The sequence below is a fragment of the Lutra lutra genome, chromosome 4 (assembly GCF_902655055.1).
Source record: "Lutra lutra chromosome 4, mLutLut1.2, whole genome shotgun sequence".
NCBI lineage: Eukaryota > Metazoa > Chordata > Mammalia > Carnivora > Mustelidae > Lutra > Lutra lutra.
The window spans coordinates 76,203,220-76,223,614 of NC_062281.1; the positions used below are offsets into that span (position 1 = coordinate 76,203,220).

Here is a 20,395-nt window from a genome sequence, read left to right on the forward strand (position 1 = left end):
TTAATTAATTTCATTGTCCCCATTAAATGCTCTTTCCAAAGAAGAACCAAAGAAGAAAACTAGCTGGCAGAGATTTCACACACACACCCATTTCTCCAAGATAAATTCTGGGCCCAGGAGTCATTCGGACAAGTCAAAATATCCTCATCATTTAAGATCTCAATAATGTTCTATACATGGATATTATTTATTTCATACATAATGGAGAGCATAAAGAAAGGTGGTATTTGTAGGAAGGTAGCAATATCCAGACTTTAAGGGGCGGTTCTTTGTCTAATATAATCAAGAAAGGAGTGGGTTGTAGATGTAAATATCTGAATATATAATCATTTGTCTATCTTTTTATACAAGACAAAGGGTTTTCTTTCAGTATATATTCATTAGTTGCACTTTCAACCACATGGGTAATGCGTTACCTAAGATGACCAGCCTGGTTTCCTTAAAGTCAAAGCAATCTGACTTCAGCATTGGTTTGAGCCTTTATGATTCTTTTTCTTTATAATCAGATACAGTTTTTGCTCCAACACTTAATTTGATAGTAATTTTTGTTTTTAATGACTCACCCATATCAAGTCATTCAAAGCTTTCAGCTTTAGATTTATACTCATATTTTACTGTTTTAATAACATTTAACTTGTATGTATTTTTGATAGTAACCACAATGGAAAAATGAGGTTGAAATAAACAAAATTAACCCTTAAGAAGTATTTAAAGCTCTAATAGTGGGGGCAGGAGAGAGCAGTGCTCCAAAAGGTGGCATTTACTGTGTATAAACACGCAGATGGCAGCAAGCAGGGTCTGCCAAGCCAGGGAAGGGGTAAGTTGTTAAAGAAGTTTCTATTGTGTGTCAATTCTTGTTGCTATTGGTATTTATACAGAATATAGGCAGTCCTCATCTTCTTCAACTTAGAAAAAAAGTTATTTTTGAAAGTCCAGTTTGCCTCAGTTCACAAACCTTTTAGTTTACATTTACTTGCATATAATTTTCACCGGTATGTCTTTTTGTTTGTTTTTTGAAAGAGAGAGAGCAGGAGGGGCAGAGGGAGAGAGAATCTCAAGCTGATTCAGTACTAAGCATGGAGTGGGACACAGGGCTGGGCTTGATATCATGACCCTGAGGGCATGACCTGAGCCAAAACCAAGTCAGATGCTTAACCAACTGCACCACCCAGGCCACCCAGTTAAGCATTCTTTAGAGCCTCTGACCACTTGCTACTGAGAAAGCAAGTTTCTTGCAATCAAATTCCTGTGAAGTTTCTAAGACAACATCACTGTCCCACATATAATTAATTGCATTTTCTCATCACACAGTTTCTCTTAATGATCACATGCTATATTTTATCAGTATCTATTACCTATTCCTTGTGGTCACCTGGGTACTAGAGCCCCTTTTGGAACTATGATATTTATTTATTTATCGGAACTGTGATCTTTAAACTCACTCTTTGTTTCAGGGCATTTTCTCCTTCGATTCTTTAATCCTTTCCCTGCAGCATAAATTGCCAGACCTCTCAGTATCCCTTTGGGTGTCTCACTGGTGCTTTGTATAATGTCACAGTGAATGGGGCCAACAATTCTTTTTAATATCCTTGGAAAATATTATTCAGTTTATTTTTACAAACCTTATCCAAAAAAGCATCATCAAATGATGTTTTGAATATTTTCACTACTCCCCAACCCGTATCTTTTGCTGATCTCACAGTAAGTATAGTTTGAGGTGGTTCTGTCGAACTTTTAAGTCTACTTCAACCCTGATCTTTATCTCTGGATTTGGTAGCCATAATTACCCTGTGACCTTCACTTTCAAATTTCTTTTGAAAGCAGCTTTGCTTAATTGTGAATTTGTTCCCAAAAGCTGACAAAAACAGTGCCAGTTCCTTAAGATCTGGTGCTGTCAACACTCCAGAGACTGTTCTTTCATTGATTTTTATTTGTGCTTGATTCTGTGCTGTGATTATTTTTAAGCTGGTTACAGATTGCTGCCAGGGAAACCAAGCAATCAAAAGTCTTTGTTTATTGTATCTATATAACCATATGCAAATTCTACAGATGTTCTGAACTCTGAGAAGTGGTGAAGGTCAGCCTGTCTCTAAGGACTTGCTTAACAAAGGATGTTCAGAATCCATTTCGTATATTTCCAGTTTTTAAGGTCATTAATGTTTATTAAAGCCCACTTAAAACCAATGACTTTTGCCTATGAACTATAAAATAGGCTGCATTTTAAGTTGATTTTATATAACTGTTCTAATACCTGAGAGTGATACTGCACATCCTAATATTCATTTATGAGATGGAAGAGGAATTTATTAATGCTTATTATAATACTTATTAAAATTTAGTATTAACTATGACTGCTAAGGTAAGTGGCATACAAGGCAGTTACATCTGTTAAAGGCTTCTCCAAATACATTTGGAAGGCCTATATTGACTTTAAGATTACATATTCTAGATTGACTGACCATCCTGTAATAATCTTTACATCAAGTGGGCTTTCTCAGACCTTTCCTCTTCCATCTGGACCTCTGGAAGAAAGGTACGTATAAAGTATCCCTGGAAAGAAGAGAAGCCCCAGGCATTTTCTTTCACACGTAAGTCCAGAATCAAGCCATGTTTTTCAGCCGCATAAAGGATGGTTTATTCTTGCAGATTGAGGTATAGGGAAAAATCTATATAAACATACAGTTGTAAATGCACACACGTTTAGATAACCACAGAGAGACCAATACACTAAAGAGCCAAGTAAAATTCTCCAGTACTGGTCACTGCCCACCTCTCCCAGGGCAGAGAAGCGATTTAAAGCCACAGGTCTGTCTCCATGAGCGCCAGAGAAAAAAGCATACCGATCTCTCTGAAAATGGCTTGTAATTTCCTCCGTTCGCCAATAATCTGAGAGTGATGGGAACTCTAAAACTAAAGACTAAACCTCATGTCAGCCATACATCTTCATTCGAAGAGAGATTTAATTTAAATTTGCGCAAGGCACTCAGCACCTTCCCTCCATGGAAAATTGTTCCGTCACACGCAAGAGTGATTCGAAAACTCAAACATTGCTCCATCCGGACTAAAGGACGAGGAGCAATCCAGCGGCTCCCAGAGCTGGTAGACCGCCGTCCCGCCCCCAGGGTCACCCCGCCCCGAGGGCGGAGCCTATATTGCCCCGCCCCGCCCCGCCCCCTCGCGTAACCCGGATACACACCCACGCTCCCCTTTCACCTCGCAGCCGTTGGCTAACGTGGAAGTGAGACCCGCTGCCAGGCTGAGGACCCGGGACCGCGCTGCCCCGGACAGTTGGGCGCGCGGCACGTCAACGGTGGGCTTTTCGGCGCGGCTCGGCCTTTCCCGGAAGGGAGCGATGGGGAGCGCGCGCGCCGGCGAGCGGACGCCGGTGTAGGAAGTGCGGCTCCCGGCCCGGGAGCGCGGCGGCGGCGGCGGGCGCGGGGAGGCCTGTGAGGGCCGCCGCCCCGAGCGCCGGCCTCCCGCGCCATGGCCCCTATGGGCATCCGCCTGTCCCCGCTGGGGGTGGCCGTGTTCTGCCTGCTGGGGCTCGGCGTACTCTACCATCTGTACTCGGGCTTTCTGGCCGGCCGCTTCAGCCTCTTCGGCCTGGGCGGCGAGCCGGGCGGCGAAGGGGCGGCGGGGCCCGCGGCCGCGGCCGATGGGGGCACGGTGGACCTCCGCGAGATGCTGGCCGTGTCGGTGTTGGCCGCTGTTCGCGGCGGCGACGAGGTGAGGCGCGTCCGCGAGAGCAACGTCCTCCACGAGAAGTCCAAGGGGAAGACGCGCGAAGGAGCCGAGGACAAGATGACCAGCGGGGATGTGCTGTCCAACCGCAAGATGTTCTACCTGCTTAAGACCGCCTTCCCTAACGTGCAGGTGGGTGCCACGAGTGCCTGGCGCGCTGGGAGCGGATGGGCGGCGGTGCCTACCCAAGTCCGGGAGCCGGGGAGCCTCGGAGCGCTTCCCGGCGCCTTGACTCCTCCGACGGCCCCAGGGCGTGGGGTCCTGACCCTCATTTTGCAGACGTGGAAATTGAGACGCGAAGTGTAGGTGCTCAAGGTCGTACAAACAGTTGGCAGGTGAGATGGGTGAGGTTGCAGGTAGTCTGACTCAGAGGCCTTACTCTTCTTGGCCCCTCCCGGGGTATGTGTACGTGCTTTGTACCTGGAAGCTGGAGCTTTCAGTTCTGGGTGGGCCTTGATATCAAAAGGCTGTGAAAGTTAACTTCATTTCTCGCTGCAGGCCCTTTTCTAAAATGAAGGAGGTTGGACTAGAATTCTACTCCATGGCCGTGTAAGCCTTCCTTGATGTAATTGTTGAAAGGGTTGTGACTATAGAGTACATGTTTTTGCCGGACCTACCAGGAGCTAATTGAGGGCTGAAAACCGTAGAAGTCTTGTTGCAGAGCTGTTAATGCGCAGGGCATTTGTTGGGGGTATGCTTATGATATACTTCAGCTGTGGAGTGATCTCTTAATGGCATGTACTCTGGGGGCTCTTTAAAAGGGTGTTTGGAAGTATGTTTCCCAGCAACTTCATTTCAGCTGTCTACCCGGTTATTATCTCCAGATAAAGAGAATTGAAGAAACTTTGCATTTTATTTGGATAGATTTCTGGGGGAAGGAATTGACATTTTCTTAGGTAAATTCAGAATTTTGAATTTTGTTACTAATACTTCTAAAATTCATTTTAGTGGAGCTGCTGTTGAATGATAAAATTTTAAAAAACATAATTCTGGAGGAAGAACTTGGCATAGCGTAGCAATGCTTTGTAAGTGTATGTCTTAACTCACCTAATAGTAGATTTTGGCTACTGGGAAGAAAAATTGTTTCCAGTGGTATTCTATTAATTAGATAAACAGTGAAATCTAAACCCCAGCTTCTTTGGAAGGCATCTGACCTTTTACTGTTGTTCTTGGAAGAGTTAGGAGAATATTGTCATTAGAGAATTTACTTATCTTGTGTAACCCTTCCTCTGGTCTGTCATATTATTGCTTTGTTTCTCCTTTGTCCTCTTTCTGTCATTTTTTCTTTTTTTTTTTCCTTAAAAACTTTTTTGCAGGGGAAGGAACATTGGCTTCTGGCAGAGCTGCTGGCAGTCAGGTGTATTTGACAGGAGAATTCTCAAACAAAACACCAAACATTTATTTTTCTTTGCCCTAGCCTACTTTATCATTACAAATCTTTATCAACACAAATACTTACCTTGTGTTTTCATATGTAAGATGTGCTTCTAAAATATATTCTTTCTCCAAAACGTGTTCTTCTCTTCAGAGTTTGTGGAAGAAACAGGAGTTTCGGAGAAGTTGATGTAGAATAGTTACAGCAGTAGAAATGGTAACCATTTCTTGAGTGTATTTTAGGCCCCCAAATAGTGGCCACACAGGACTTCATTTGATCGCCACAGCAACTTTTTTATTTTTTATTATTTTAAAGATTTTATTTATTTCACACAGGGAGAACAAGGGAGAGAGAGAGAGCAAGCACAAGCATGGGGATCAGCAGGCCTCCCACAGAGCAGGGAGCCCCATGTGGAACTCTATCCTCGGATCCTGGGATCATGACCTGGGCTGAAGGCAGCTGCTTAACAGCCACCAAGGTGCCCTCGCCACAGCAACTTTTAAGAAGTAAATTTTATTTATGCCAGTTTACAGATAGGAAATCTGAGGCTCATGACACTGTAGTTTACGTGAACTCTCTAATTCTTCATTTTAGCTAGATCTTTAGGAGGCTACTTAAAATTTATGGTAAATTTCCTGGGAAAACATCAAATTGTGGAAGATTAAAAGCAATAATAATAAAATATACGAAGTAGAGTTGAATTTCTTTTTTTAAGGATAAAGACAAAATAGTCTTAAATACCAAAAACGTGGAAGTATGTGCGTGTGTGTTCACATGTGAACTCCCCACCCCTACGAAACCTTTTGCTTTGGTTAACTTCCACAGGATTCTGCTTTGTTTTCTCACTTATTAGCAAATGCTATGGGAATAGCTGCCAAGGGTAGTGAGCTGCATTTTATTAAACATAAAAGCTAGGCTTTCAGAATTGCAGATGTTTAAGGCTCTGCCTTTATGTAAAATAACTTTTTGTTTTCTTGTGACTGAATGTTCACATGTATATTTTTAGTGTTGGACTTTCGCTGGGGTAAAGGAGATTATGTTCATTTATACAGTATCAAAGTAGGGTAGTGTCATGTTGAGCTGCTTCCTTTTATCACTATGTTGTTAAACTAGAGACCAAATACTGTCATCTAAGTAGAAACTCAGCCCTGGATTCTTTTCTTTCCTCTCCTGCAGCACCCAGAATACAGTCTTAAATGTCTCGTTGTTTTTGAAGCCTCACCTGGATTTTTTTGATAAGGAATTTAAGTCAAATCCCACTCAGTTTACTTTTTTATGGCAAATTAGCATTGAGAAGCCACAAATACTTTCTTCTTTTATCCTGATGTCCTGTGCAAATAGGGAGAGGTGTCTTATTTTCTCTCATGATTTTCCTGTCTAGAATCAAGAATCAGAGTCTTGAATTCTCCTGATGTTTACTTCTCAGAACAAGGTTATACCAGGTGTATATCTGAGTACACTCTAGAGTACTCAAATGGGTGTGGTTTATCCTTGAGAGACATTTGGCAAAGTCTAGAGATTGTTTTTCACAAATTGGGGTGGAATGCTATTGGCATCTAGCAGGTAGATGGTTAACTGGCCCACAGTGCACGTGACAGCTCTCCATAGCAAAGAATGATCTGGCCTAAGTTTTCAGTTGGTGCCCTGGTTGAGAAGCCCTACTCTGCAGAAGTGTGTTATCCTAAGAAAACTCAGGTTTGGCCTAGGATCCCTGGATTTCCTTTTGTCTTCAGCCTTTCTTACATTAGGGATATAAGAGTCCTCAGGGCAGTCTTCTTTCTCCTCTTCCTAAACACTCTGGCTATGCTTGATTTTATTTTAAGAAAGTAATAGTAACTTTAGCCATTTGTACGATACTGTCTTTAATTACATCCTTCTGAATAGTGATGAAGGCTGACGATAGGTTTGTGAAATGAATTTATAGCCACAGAACAGACTTGGATTTGTATTCAATTTAGCACACGGGGAGCTCTAACTGTGAGAGCCTCTATATCCTCAACTTATTTAAAGTTTTTGACTTTGAAAATGATTCATTTTGCTCTTCAGAGTCTTGGGTGTAGGCCTTTCTTGACCTCTAGGATGGGAGTTAAACTCTTCTCTCAGCAGGAGTGTTCATTGGAAAAGTCTGAGAAGTGCTAATATCGTGCTAGAACACTTGCCTTGAGGGGTACCTGGGTGGCTCAGTCAGTTAAATGGCTTCTTTCAGCTCAGGTCATGATCCCAGGGTCCTGAGAGGCAGCACCACCCTGAGCTCTGTATAGGGCTCCCTGCTCAATGGGGAGTCTGCTGCTCTCTCTCCCTCTGTCTGCCACTCCCCCTGCTTGTGTGCGTTAGTGCTCTCTTTCTGTCTCTCAAATGAATAAATACATTTCTAAAAATAAATAAAATAAATAAATAAATAAAGGGAACCACTTGCCTTGATGTCTTGTCTAGTCACCCACCTATGTGATCCTGGCCAGTCATTTCACTTCTTTGAGCTGCAGTTTTCCTCTTCTGTAAATTCCAGATAACTAGTAATTTGATAATTAGTGCAGACATAAGCATTGCAGACAGAAAAAACCCAAGTTGAAAGGAGCTGGCCCAATAGCGGTGGTACTATAGTAAATTCAAGTATGCTGATAGGTCTGAATCCGATGCACATTGGGGGAAATGACTGTGGAAGAAATTAGGAAGGTAAATGGGCTGGATCATATGCCAAACTCAAAGAAGTTTGAACGTGATCTTTAGTTTAATCCTAAAGTACTAAAGAAGACCAAATTTACCTGACTTTTCTTAAAGCCTACAATATGCTTTGGGCTGTGGTTGAGACCAGTTGGGGTATGTTAAAATAGGCTGTGCAAGAGATGAGGACCAGAACTCAGGCAGTGGGAACATTACACTCAGCTTGGTTTACTAGCTAACATTTATTTAGTTCGCAGTAGCAAGCACTGAATTAAGCTTTTAACCTTTTATTCCCATTATTAAGGTACTCTTGACAACAGTATAGGAAGTCAAATACTATTGCTTCCATTCTGCAGCTATAGAAATTGAAGCTCGGAAAGGCTAAATAATTTACCAAACTTTAGATAGCTAGAAAATAATTTTAGGCCTGTAGAGAGATTCATTTAATGGTCAGAATCATCTCAGGTCTGTTTAATTCTATATATAAGTCAGTATAGGAGGTATAACTACAGTGTACTTTTAACTAACCCATAGTATTTTGAATGATTAGAAGGCCTCAGAGTTGATGTTTTGAGAATCGTTTGGAGGGAGTAAACCGGTTAGGAGGTTTTTTTCAAGAGAGACATTCTGCATTTTAAATTGGGGTTATGTTTATAGAGAAGATAGAATTGGAAAGAGATGAGAGAATTTCTAAGGATGTTACAGAGTGTATCCTATATCTGTCTTTCACAATTGGTGTTTTGCTGGAGATGAAGAGTGAGGGATGACATGTCCAAGGGGGCAGATTATGAGTGCTATCTTAGACTTATGAAGTTAAGAGTTGTCTTTAATATGGCCAAGGGGACATGTTAAGGAGGTATTTGAATATATGGCTCTGAAGTACTGAAGAGACATCTGAATTTGAAATACGAATTTGTGAGTCATCGTTGTGATATTAATTGGAACAGGATTGCTTATGGAAAGAATATAGTGTGAAAGGGGAAGATCAAGGGCCTAAGGCCAAAGGTAGCAAAGATGGAAAATAATCACTTAATAATAATAGCAGCCAGCATGTTAAGCTTGTTTGTTTTACCTATTCTATTCATTAATTCATACATAGAACCCAGTGGGAAGATAGATTTATCATCCACTTTAGCAGCTCAGGAAGATTAGGTGACTAGCCTAGATAAGTCACATTCCCAATAAATTGAGGAGCTGGCAATGACAGAACATACTCTCAGTGATGGTTCTGCATGGTGAATGGTCATTGGTGAACTTTTTAAGAGCTTGCTTGATGGCTTGATGGAAAGGGAGCAAAATTGAATAAGATGGGATGAGGAAAAATGGAGATAGTAAAAGACAAGGCTTTTAAGAAATTGGACTTCTACAGAGCTTGGCTGGGGTCTTATATGAAACTAAGAGAAGTTTCTATGAATTTTTTTGGTGGTGTTTTTAAGATGTGAGAAACTAGAACATGTTTATTTATAGGTATATGTGTGAAAGATGGTGTTGATAGTAAAAAGCTTCTAAAAAGGTGGAAGAAGATATCCATTTAGAAAATAGTTATTGAATGCCTGCTGTGTGATAGGCACAGTGCGAGGTACCATATCTGAAAACTTTTTATGATGTTATGATTTATGGAGAAATGCAGTAGTTGGTACCTTCTTAAGCATTAACCAAAAGCCTCTTCAACCCCAAAGTAACTGAACTTTCATATGAATAGCATTAATTGTGTTTTGAAGTCTTGATTTCCTATTCTTCAGTTCCCTGTTGAGGACTGAGATAGGCAGTACCAATGAGGGAGGGAGAAGACTGAATGGAAATGGTTATGGGGAAGAAACAAAAGTACAATGGCAAAGAATAATGTTGTCAATGCAGAAGTATTTATTCAACACCTACTGTGCCAGACACTGGCTTCGGCAGTGGGATGCGCCTACAGTATGAAGGAAATTATGTCCTAGAACTTATAAAACTTAAGGTCTGGTGGGTTAGAATAGATGGTACACATATGAACAAATAAACTGGTTTCAGATACTGATAAGGGTATTGAAGAAGAAAAATAAGACCATGTTAGAAGAGTGAGTGGGGGCTTCTGCTTCAGCCATGATAGTCAGGGCAGGCCAGTGTAAGGCTCTGTGATTTGAACTGAGATCTGAATGATAAGCAGACCATCATGAAGAGATTTGGGAAAAGTGTATATGAGCAAAAGAGTACAAATGCAAAGGCCCTGAGGCCAAGGGACCAGAAAAGACAAGTCTGGAGTGTAGGACATAAGGGTGCAAGTAAAGAAAGGTTACTGGGGCCAAATCATCCATGCCTTACTTTGTGGATGATGGTAAGGAGTTTGGATTTTATTTCTGTGTAATGAAATACCATTGGCAAGTTTTTTTTTTTTTTTTAAAGATTTTATTTATTTATTTGACAGACAGAGATCACAAGTAGACAGAGAGGCAAGCAGAGAGAGAGAGGAGGAAGCAGACTCCCTGCTGAGCAGAGAGCCCGATGCGGGACTCGATCCCAGGACCCTGAGATCATGACCTGAGCCGAAGGCAGCGGCTTAACCCACTGAGCCACCCAGGCGCCCACCATTGGCAAGTTTTAAGCAGGGAGTGACAATACTCTTATTTAGGAAGATGACAGGTTGCTGGGTTGCAAAGGGAAACTCCATTAAGGCAATGATTTTGTCCATTTTGTTCATTATTTTATCCTAGTGCCCAAAGCAGTTTAGAATATATGGTCATTAATGGTTGTTGAATGAATGAACAAATCAGTGAATGCATTGTAGGAGACAGAGCAGTCGAAGGCTATTTGAGAAATCCAAGTGAGAGCTAGATGGTGGTTTAAATTGAGATTTGTTTGGAATACATAATTTCATTTATTTGAAATTGGGAGGTAGAATTTCCAGGACTTATTTGCTAGTGAAATGTGGAGAAGAATTGGGATAGATTTACTGCTTGTGATCTTACCAGCTGTGTGTAAGGCTCTTTACAGTGGCGGAAAGTGGATTTATTAAATTTGTAGGTGTGTAATGGTAGTGGCAGGTTACCAGTAACAGTTGTGCAAAAGCAGATGAGGACATTGTGCTGATGTTTTTGTTCTCTTGCTTCATTCGTTTCTCAGGAAAGATGTTTTCAAATACATTTCTATAATTTGTCAGGTTATACTACAATGAAAAGATATGGAGAAGCTGACTTGAACTTTAGGCAAAAATCTTAAATCATAAGGCACAGTAGTTGCTTCCTAGACTTGGCATTGCCATTTTTGTAAACTACAAGGGCTTGTGGTTGGTGAACTACTTTGTTGTTTCTGGGAGTCACAATTTTTGTTTAAGTTTATCCTGTGGTGTTTACATGGTGTTACTCTTAGATTCATTCATCTGACATAGCCTAGCATTGTAGTATTATTAAGCGTATGGGCTCTAAATCCAAAATACTTTAACTTGATGTCTCCAAGATGGTACAAAGGGAGTTCTCTACTGTCATTCCCTCATAGGACATTGATTTTGGTAGTCCTTCACAGACAAGAGTTCCATTGTAGGAGTCTGGAAGTCCATCAGAGAAGTTCCAGCACATCATTGGGGCCAAAAAAAAACCCAAATCAAAACTTAAGAATAGATGCATTGATCCAAATAAGAGGAATGTTTTCACTTAGCTTGCATCACCTGTCCTTCAAGGTCAGTGCCAGGAGAGACCCCTACAGCCTGCAGTTGTACCCACAGGAGTCTGAGTGAGTACCTGGCTTTTCCAGCCAAGCAGGACATCTCCCAAGAAGCCCACTTCTGTCTCTTGTCACCTACATTACTAGAGTGATCTGTAAGGCTGTGGGGTTGGGAGACGCTGTGGGAGCACATAAACCAGGGCTCAAACTCCAAAGGGTTGTTACGAATCTCTTCATAGATACCCAACAGGAAGGCTGCCCACAAGCCACTGTGGACTCCTCACCCTCAGATCCTCACAGCTGGCTCACAGTCAGCCTCAACACTTTATATACCTTGTGCAGACCCACCCCACTCACCCACACTGGCCTGATTTTAGCGTGTGCTCCTATAGATGGTGAGACTGAGCCTTTGCAAATGGCTAGCAAACAAGTGCAAAAAACCCGCATAACTGCGCAATTGGGAAAAGGCTCACAAACTTGAGTATTGCAAGGTACCACCCTAGAGAAAACAAATGGGTGACCCTCAGCACCTGATCTGGGTTTGTGGAATTGAGACAAAGCATATAATCTTAAGAATGCCCTCCAGGAGGGAACAAAAAATGTGGAGAAGGCACATCTACAGAAGAGGTCAGAGAAAGCCTCCGAATTCCACATCAGACTCAAGGTGAGATAGCTGTCTCCCAAAGCCAGTCAGGAAAGAGTGGAGGAGATAACTCCTTCAGAAGTGAAGACAGCAATGCAAAAACTTCAAGGAGTACAAAAAAATTAAGGAAATAAAACATTGCCAAAGGAACATAATTTCTTAATAACTGCTCCCCCCAAAATAGAGATCTATAAATTGTCTGTCAAAGAATTCAAAATAATTGTTTTAGGGAAGTTCAGTGAGCTTAAGAAAACACAGACAACTCAAAGAAATCAAGAAAACAATACATGAACGAAAAAGGGATAAAACAGAGAAGTTTAAAATAAAAGCTGCTAGAAATTTAGAGGTGAAGAATACAAGAAATGAAAATGCAGGAATCAGTAGAAGACTTGATCAAAGAAGAAAGAATCCACGAACTCAGAAACAGATCATTTGAAATCATGCAGTCAACAGAGAAAAAAGAAAATAAATAAAACAAGAAAGCCTGTGTGCATTATGGGGCACCATCAAGTGTAACTTATTTACATTTCAGGAGTCCCAGAGAAGTAGAGAGAAAAGGCAGAAAGTTTATTTAAAGGAATGGTGGCTGAAAACTTCCCAAATCAGGGGCGATATAGGCAGATCTAGCTGTGTGAAACTCAAAAGTCCACAAATTCAACTCAGAGAGGACTTAATGAGATACGTCATAATAAAACTGTCAAAAACCAAAGAATTTTGAAAGCAGTAGAAAAGAAACTCATCTGATAGAAGGGAACCCCCATAAAGCTATCAGCGAATGTTTCATCAGAAACCCTATAGGCCAAAAGAGAGCAGGATATATTTGGAGTGCTGAAAGAAAAACAAAAACAAAAAAAACTGCCAACTGAGAATACTTTACCTTGTAACACTCTGTCTTTAGAAATGAAGAAAAGATAAAGACTTTCCCAGATAAATGCATCACCACTAGATCTGCCTTACAAGAAATGTTAAAGGGAGTCCTTCAAGTTGAAATGAAAGGATGCTAAATAGTAATATAAAAAATGAGTATATAATGAAATTCAGAATTTTCTAATGTAATAGTGGTATGTAAATCATTTAACTTTAATATAAAAGTTAAAAGATAAGTTTTTTTTAAAACTATAGCTACAAAAATTTGTTGATATAGAATATAAAAAGATGGAACATTAAAGACATGTTGTAGAAGGAGTGAAAGAGGGAAGAGTTCATATGCAATCAAAGTTGTTATCAACTTAAAATAGACTGTTATGTCTCATGATAACCACAAGACAAAAACCTCTGATAGACAAAGGATATCAGAAAGGAAGACATTTAGAGAGTAAGAAAGGAACAAAGAAGCCACAAAAAAACAGGAAGCAATTAACAGGATGGCATTAGTAAATCCGCACTTACTAATTATTTGAAATGTAGGTGAACTAAATTCTCCAGTCAAAAAACAGACCAGGTGAATGGATTAAAAAAAGGAGAAAAGATCGAAATTTATGCCACCAATAAGATAAATACTTCAGCTTTAAAGGCACACATAGGATCAGAGTGAAGGGGTAGAAAAAAAATATTCCATGCAAATGGAAACCCAAAGAGAATGGGATAGCTATACTGTTAACAGACAGAATAGACTTTAAGTAAAAAACTCTAACAAGGGACAAAGAAGAATTTATGTAATGATAAAAGGGTCAGTTTATCAAGAAGATATAATAATTGTAAATACATATGCACCCAACATCAGAGCACTGAATATATCGAGCACATATTATAGATCTGGGTACAGAAACAGATAACAGTGCAATAATAATAGAGACTTTGGTACCTCACTTTCACCAATGGACAGAACATCTGGACAGGTCATCAGTAAGGAAGTAATAAACTTGTACTACTTTTCACACTGGTAAGGGCACTGTCAGAAATGTGTAGCCCATTTCATCCAATAGTAGCAGAATACACATTCTTCTCAAGCTCATATGGAATACTCTCTGGGGTAGATAGCACGTAAGGCAGAAAAGGAGTCCTAACAAATTGAAGATTAAAATTATAATCGTAGGTCTTTTTTGACCACAGTGGTGTCAGTGACAGGACAAAAGCTGGAAGATGCACAGACCTATGAAAATTAAACAGGGTACCCTTGAACAATCAATGGGTTCAAGAAGAAATCAAAAGGGAAATAAAATCTTGAAATAAATAAAAAAGGGGGCACCTGGGTGGCTCAGTTGGTTAAGTATCCAGCTCTTGATTTTGGCTCACATCATGATCTCAGGGTCATGAGATTGAGTTCTGCACTCAGCTCAGAGCCTGCTTATGATTCTTTCCCTTTACTACCCTCCTTCTCTTTCTCTCTCTCTAAAAATAAAATTCATAAATGAAAACATAAACATTATACCTGATACTGCAAATACAAATGATCATGAGAGTCTATTATTAACAATGCTAGGCCAACGGATTGGATAATCTAGAAGAAATGGATCAATTCTTAGAAACATGCAACCTACTAAGACTGATTCATGAAGAAATAGAATACCTGAACTGACCTGTAAGGAGATTAGATCATTAATGAAGATTCCCAGTAAAGAAAATCCCAGAATGAGATGTCTTCACTGGTCTACCAAACAATAAAAAGAAAATTAATACCTATCCTTTTCAAATTCTTCCCCCAAATTGAAGAGGATGGAACACTTCCAAACTCCCCTTTATGAAGCCAACATTACCCTGATACCAAAGCTATGCAGGATACAATAAGAAAAGAAAATCACAGGCTATTATTCCTCATGCACATAACATGCGAAAATCCTCAACACAGTGCTAGCAAATAATTCAACAGACATTAAAAGAATCAAACACCATGATCAAGTGGGATTTATCCCTGGGATGAAGGATGGTTTCCATATATGCAAATCAGTCAATGTGATATACCACCTTAGCAGAATGAAGGATAAAGATCACATGATTATCTCACTATAAAAAGATAAATATAAAAAGCACTTGACAAAATTCAACATTTTTTTTCATGATAAAAACCTCAACAAATTAGGTACAGAAGAAATATACCTCAACATAATAAAGGCAATATATGACAAGCTAACAGCTAACATGAGACCCATTCATGAAAATCTGAAAGCTTTTCTTCTAACATCATTAGGAAGACAAGGATGCCCACTCTTAGTACTTTTTAATTCAACATAATATTGGAAGTCCTAGCCGGAGCTAGGTAAGTAAAAGAAATAAAATTCATCCAAATCAGAAAAGAAGAAATAAAATTATCTGTGTGCAGATGACATGATTTTTACATAGAGAAAACTAAAATTCTTAGCAAAATACTATTAGAACTAATAATAATAACTAAAGTCATAGGATACAAAATCAACAAACAAAAACCTTTTTTTTTTTTTTAAAGATTTTACTGATTTAGAGAGCGAGAGAGAGAGAGCACAAGAAGGTGAAGGTCAGAGGGAGAAGCAGGGACTCGATCCCGGGACTCCAAAATCATGACCTGAACTGAACGCAGTTGCCCAACCAACTGAGTCACCCAGGCACCCAAACAAAAACCATTGTATTTCTGTGAATTAAGAATAATGAACTATTTGAGAGAGGAATTAAGAAAATAATTCCATTTACAATAGGATCAAAAACAATAAAATTCTTTAAAATAAGTTTGACCAGGGAGGTGAAAGATCTGAAAACTCTGTCATTGGTAAAAATAGTTGAAGAAGACACACAAAAAATGGAAAGGTGTTGCATGTCTTGGATTAGAAAAATTGGTATTGTTAAATCGTCCATGCTGCTCAAAGCAGTCAACACATTTAGTGCAATCCCTATCAAAATTCCAATGTCAGCTTTCAGTGAAATAGAATAAATAATACAAAATTCACATGGAACCACAAAAGACCCAAGTAGCTGAAGCAATTTTAAGCAAGAAAGACAAAGCTGGAAGCATCACATTTCCTGATTTAAAATTATATTACAAAGCTACTTTAATCAAAACAGTATGGTAGTGGCATAAAACATACACTTAGACCAAAGGATTATAGACATAAATCCACACATACACATTTAACTAATATTTGACAAGGCATCAAGAACATACCACAGGGAAAAGATAGTTTTCTCAATAAAGGTGCTGGGAAAACTGGTTATATCCAAAAGAATAAAACTGGATCCCTATCTTACACCACTCAACAGAAACTAACTCAAAATGCAGAAGAGCAGTGCCTGGGTGGCTCAAGTCCTTAAGCTTCTGCCTTTGGCTCAGGTCGTTTAGGCGCCCTGCTTGGCAGAAAGTCTGCTTCTCCCTCTCCCACTCCCCCTGCTTATATTCCCTCTTGTTCTCTCTGTCAAATAAATAAAATCTTTAAAAAAAAAAAATGCTCAAAAGATTTAAATATACCACCTGGAACCGTAAGCCACACAGAGAAAGTATTGTGTGGTATCACTAGTATGTGGAATCTAAAAAAAAAAATGTTGAGCTCATAGAAACAGTGATTAGAATGGTGATTGCCAGAGTCTAGGGAATGGAGGGGATGTTGGTCTAAGGGTATAACTTTTAGTTATAAATAAAGTGAGTAAGTTCTGAGCATCGGATACGTAGTCAGATTGCTATGGTTAATGCTGTATCATGTACTTGAAATTTGCTTCAAGAGTAGATCTTAACCGTTCTCACCACAGAAGAAAAAAGTAAGTAATAGATGCATTAATTAATAATTAACTTGATTGTGGTAATCATTTTATGGTATATACATAAATCATCACACTGTATACTTAACGTGTATGTGAATATATCAAATCATCACACTGTACACTTAACGCGTGTGTGTGTGAATATATATATGCACATATTGTATATATGTGTAGCTTTCTTAGTGAAGCTTTGGGGAAAAGCCAAATATATCAGCAGTGCCATAGTCTTAATTATTCTAACATTAAAGTAAGTCTTGACATCCAGATGGCCAACAGACACATGAAAAAGTGCTCCATATCACTCGGCATCAGGGAAATACAAATCAAAACCACCATGAGATATCACCTCACACCAGTCAGAATGGCTAAAATTAACAAGTCAGGAAATGACAGATGCTGGCGAGGATGCGGAGAAAGGGGAACCCTCCTACACTGTTGGTGGGAATGCAAGCTGGTGCAACCACTCTGGAAAACAGCATGGAGGTTCCTCAAAATGTTGAAAATAGAACTACCCTATGACCCTGCAATTGCACTGCTGGGTATTTACCCTAAAGATACAAACGTAGTGATCCGAAGGGGCACGTGCACCCGAATGTTTATAGCAGCAATGTCTACAATAGCCAAACTATGGAAAGAACCTAGATGTCCATCTACAGACGAATGGATAAAGAAGAAGTGGTATATATACACAATGGAATACTATGCAGCCATCAAAAGAAATGAAATCTTGCCATTTGTGACGACGTGGATGGAACTAGAGCGTATCATGCTTAGCGAAATAAGTCAATCGGAGAAAGACAACTATCATATGATCTCCCTGATATGAGGGAGAGGAGATGCAACATGGGGGGTTGAGGGGGTAGGAGAAGAGTAAATGAAACAAGAGGGGATTGGGAGGGAGACAAACCATAAGTGACTCTTAATCTCACAAAACAAACTGAGGGTTGATGGGGGGAGGGGGTTGGGAGAGGGGGATGGGGTTATGGATATTGGGGAGGGTATGTGCTATGGTGAGTGTTGTGAAGTGTGTAAACCTGGCGATTCGCAGACCTGTACCCCTGGGGATAAAAATATATGTTTATAAAGCTGTAAAAAAAAAAAAAAAAAAGAAAAAAGAAAGGATGATTACCCAAGTTTTGTAGCAACATGGACGGGACTGGAAGAGATTATGCTGAGTGAAATAAGTCAAGCAGAGAGAGTCAGTTATCATATGGTTTCACTTATTTGTGGAGCATAACAAATAGCATGGAGGACAAGGGGAGATGGAGAGGAGAAGGGAGTTGAGGGAAATTGGAAGGGGAGGTGAACCATGAGAGACTATGGACTCTGAAAAACGATCTGAGAATTTTGAAGGGGTGGGGGGTGGGAGGTTGGGGGCACCAGGTGGTGGGTATTGTAGAGGGCACGGATTGCATGGAGCACTGGGTGTGGTGCAAAAATAATGAATACTGTTATGCTGAAAAAAATAAAAAAAAATTAAGTCTTGATATTTGGTCAGGAAAGTCATCCCACCATATTAATTCTTTGTTTTTTTCCTTCCTTCCTTTCACCAAAATGGCTTGCTCTTTTTCCAAGAAGAGGTTTTTAAAAAAAAAAAAAAAGACAACTTATAGGGATTTTGATTGGAGTTTTCATTAAATTTATAGATTTACTGATGGGAGAATTGACATCCTTATCATTTGTAACTCCTTAATGTTTTTTCATACAGCTTAATTTTCTCCATAGTACTTTTCCACATCTTAGTAGTAGTTTTAAGTCTGGGTAATTTACTTTTTTTGTTAGTTTTAAAAGCTTCCATTTTTATGTTAAGTACTTTTAATATTTGTCGCTGGTATATAAAAAATGCAATTGATAATATTGATCTTGTATCTAGAGACTTTGCTACATTCTGTTATTCTGTAGTTTATCTACAGATTCTTTTGGGTTTTCTCAGTCATCAGTTACATGTTATGATTTCACTTCTTCTATCTCTGTACCTCCCTACACAGGACACCCTCCTTTAACTTACTGCAGCGGCTAGGATGCTCTGTGCATTGTTAACAGAAGTTACGATGGAGGGCAGCTTACTCTGTGTCATGCCTGCATGGTCCTACACCATCCAGTTTCCATTATTGTCAAACCTCATTTCCATCCAGTTCCTTTCTTCTTGGCTTACTCTGCTCTAGCCATACCTTTTTTTTTTTTTTTAAGATATTATTTATGTATTTGAGAGAGAAGGCACAAGGAGGAAGAGAGACAGAGGGAAAAGGGAGCCCAGCTTGGGGCTCGATCCCAGGACCTGGAGATTATCTGAGCTGAAAGCAGATACTTAACTGTCTGAGCCACCCAAGTGCCCCTGCTCTAGCCATACTTCTTGCTTGCTCCTGAATATACCCGGCACACTCCCACCTCAGGGCCTTTGCGTTGTTACTCCATGGGCTGGAAGGTGAGATGCCTGCTAGGCTCACTTTAAATTGTCATTCTAATACCACCTTTTCCTTAGCTACCCTATCTTTGAAAACAAACAGCAGCTTTATTGCAGCATATTTTGCATATATAATTTGCCCCTGGCAGTTGTCCATTTCAGTAGTTTCTCAATTTGCCAAAGTGTACAACTTTTGTCATTAATCAGTTTTAGAACATTTTTATCACCCTAATAATTAACCTGTGCTCATTTACTGTTAATCTCTGTTCCTACCCTTACCCCAGGCCATCGCTGATCTCTTGACTCTGTAGATAGGCCTTTTACGGACATTTCACATAAATGGAATCATCCAGTCTGCGATCTCGTTTCTTGCTTATTTCACTTAGCATAATGTTTTGGGGGTTCCTCAGCCCTATAGTAGGAATAGTACTTCATTTCTTTTTTGGCTGAATAATATTTCATTGTATGGATGTACCACGTTTTGTCTATCCATTCATCAGCTCATGGGCATTAGGTAGTTTCTAATTTTTGGCTAGTTAGTATGAATAATACCAGGCACCCTATCTTAAAGAATAACCATTCTTCTACTGTCCTACAACATACTTCTTCCCTGCTACATTTTATGTCTTCTTGTTGTCATTATTCAGCATATCACATTTTACTTATGTATCTTATTTATTGTTTATCTCCCTCTCTAGAATTTCTACTAAGCTCCACAAGGGCAGAGATTTTTGTCTCAAGCTGATCACTTTTATACATCAGGCCCTAGAACTAGCATGTAGTAGGCAATCAGTAAACATTTGCAGAATCAGTGAAGAAATAAGTGAATGGATGGATTGGATGCTTATTGTACACCATATTAAAAATATTTTTTGATTAAAGTGGCTTGATGTTCCTGGGATTTACTGTTTTTTGTCCTTTTGGATTACCCAGCTTAGCTTTGTTTACATTTTATAGTATACTAACTTATGATCTATTTGATTATTTCCATGTTTCTTTTTTCTCTTGATCAAAGGTATATTTTAGATGATTACTTTTCTAGGACATTGTGTCTCTTAGCATTCATCATTTCTCTGTTTTAAGGCATATTTCTTTTAAGTCCATTGTCACTTTTCTCTTCCTCTTATAGTTGATCGTGTTCAGTGTTCCATGATATTGTCAATCTATTTTTACACTTTAGATCTACTGTTTTTTGTAAATATCGTTAAGCTTTAAATAGTTTGTTTCTTAGTTTCTCTATATTTCTCTATATTTGGATTCTCTATCTTAGGCA

The 20,395-nt window shown here is 39.4% G+C and overlaps 1 protein-coding gene across 1 annotated transcript in view; it reads left to right on the forward strand.

Moving 5' to 3' along the window:
• Positions 1–3,203: 3,203 nt before the first annotated feature.
• BPNT2 (3'(2'), 5'-bisphosphate nucleotidase 2) overlaps positions 3,204–20,395 on the forward strand; it is a 32,788-nt gene continuing 15,596 nt past the window's right edge. The window contains exon 1 of the mRNA XM_047725932.1: positions 3,204–3,873. Coding sequence (XP_047581888.1) covers positions 3,484–3,873 — 390 coding nt within the window. The 5' untranslated portion in view covers positions 3,204–3,483. The remainder of the gene's footprint in view (positions 3,874–20,395) is intronic.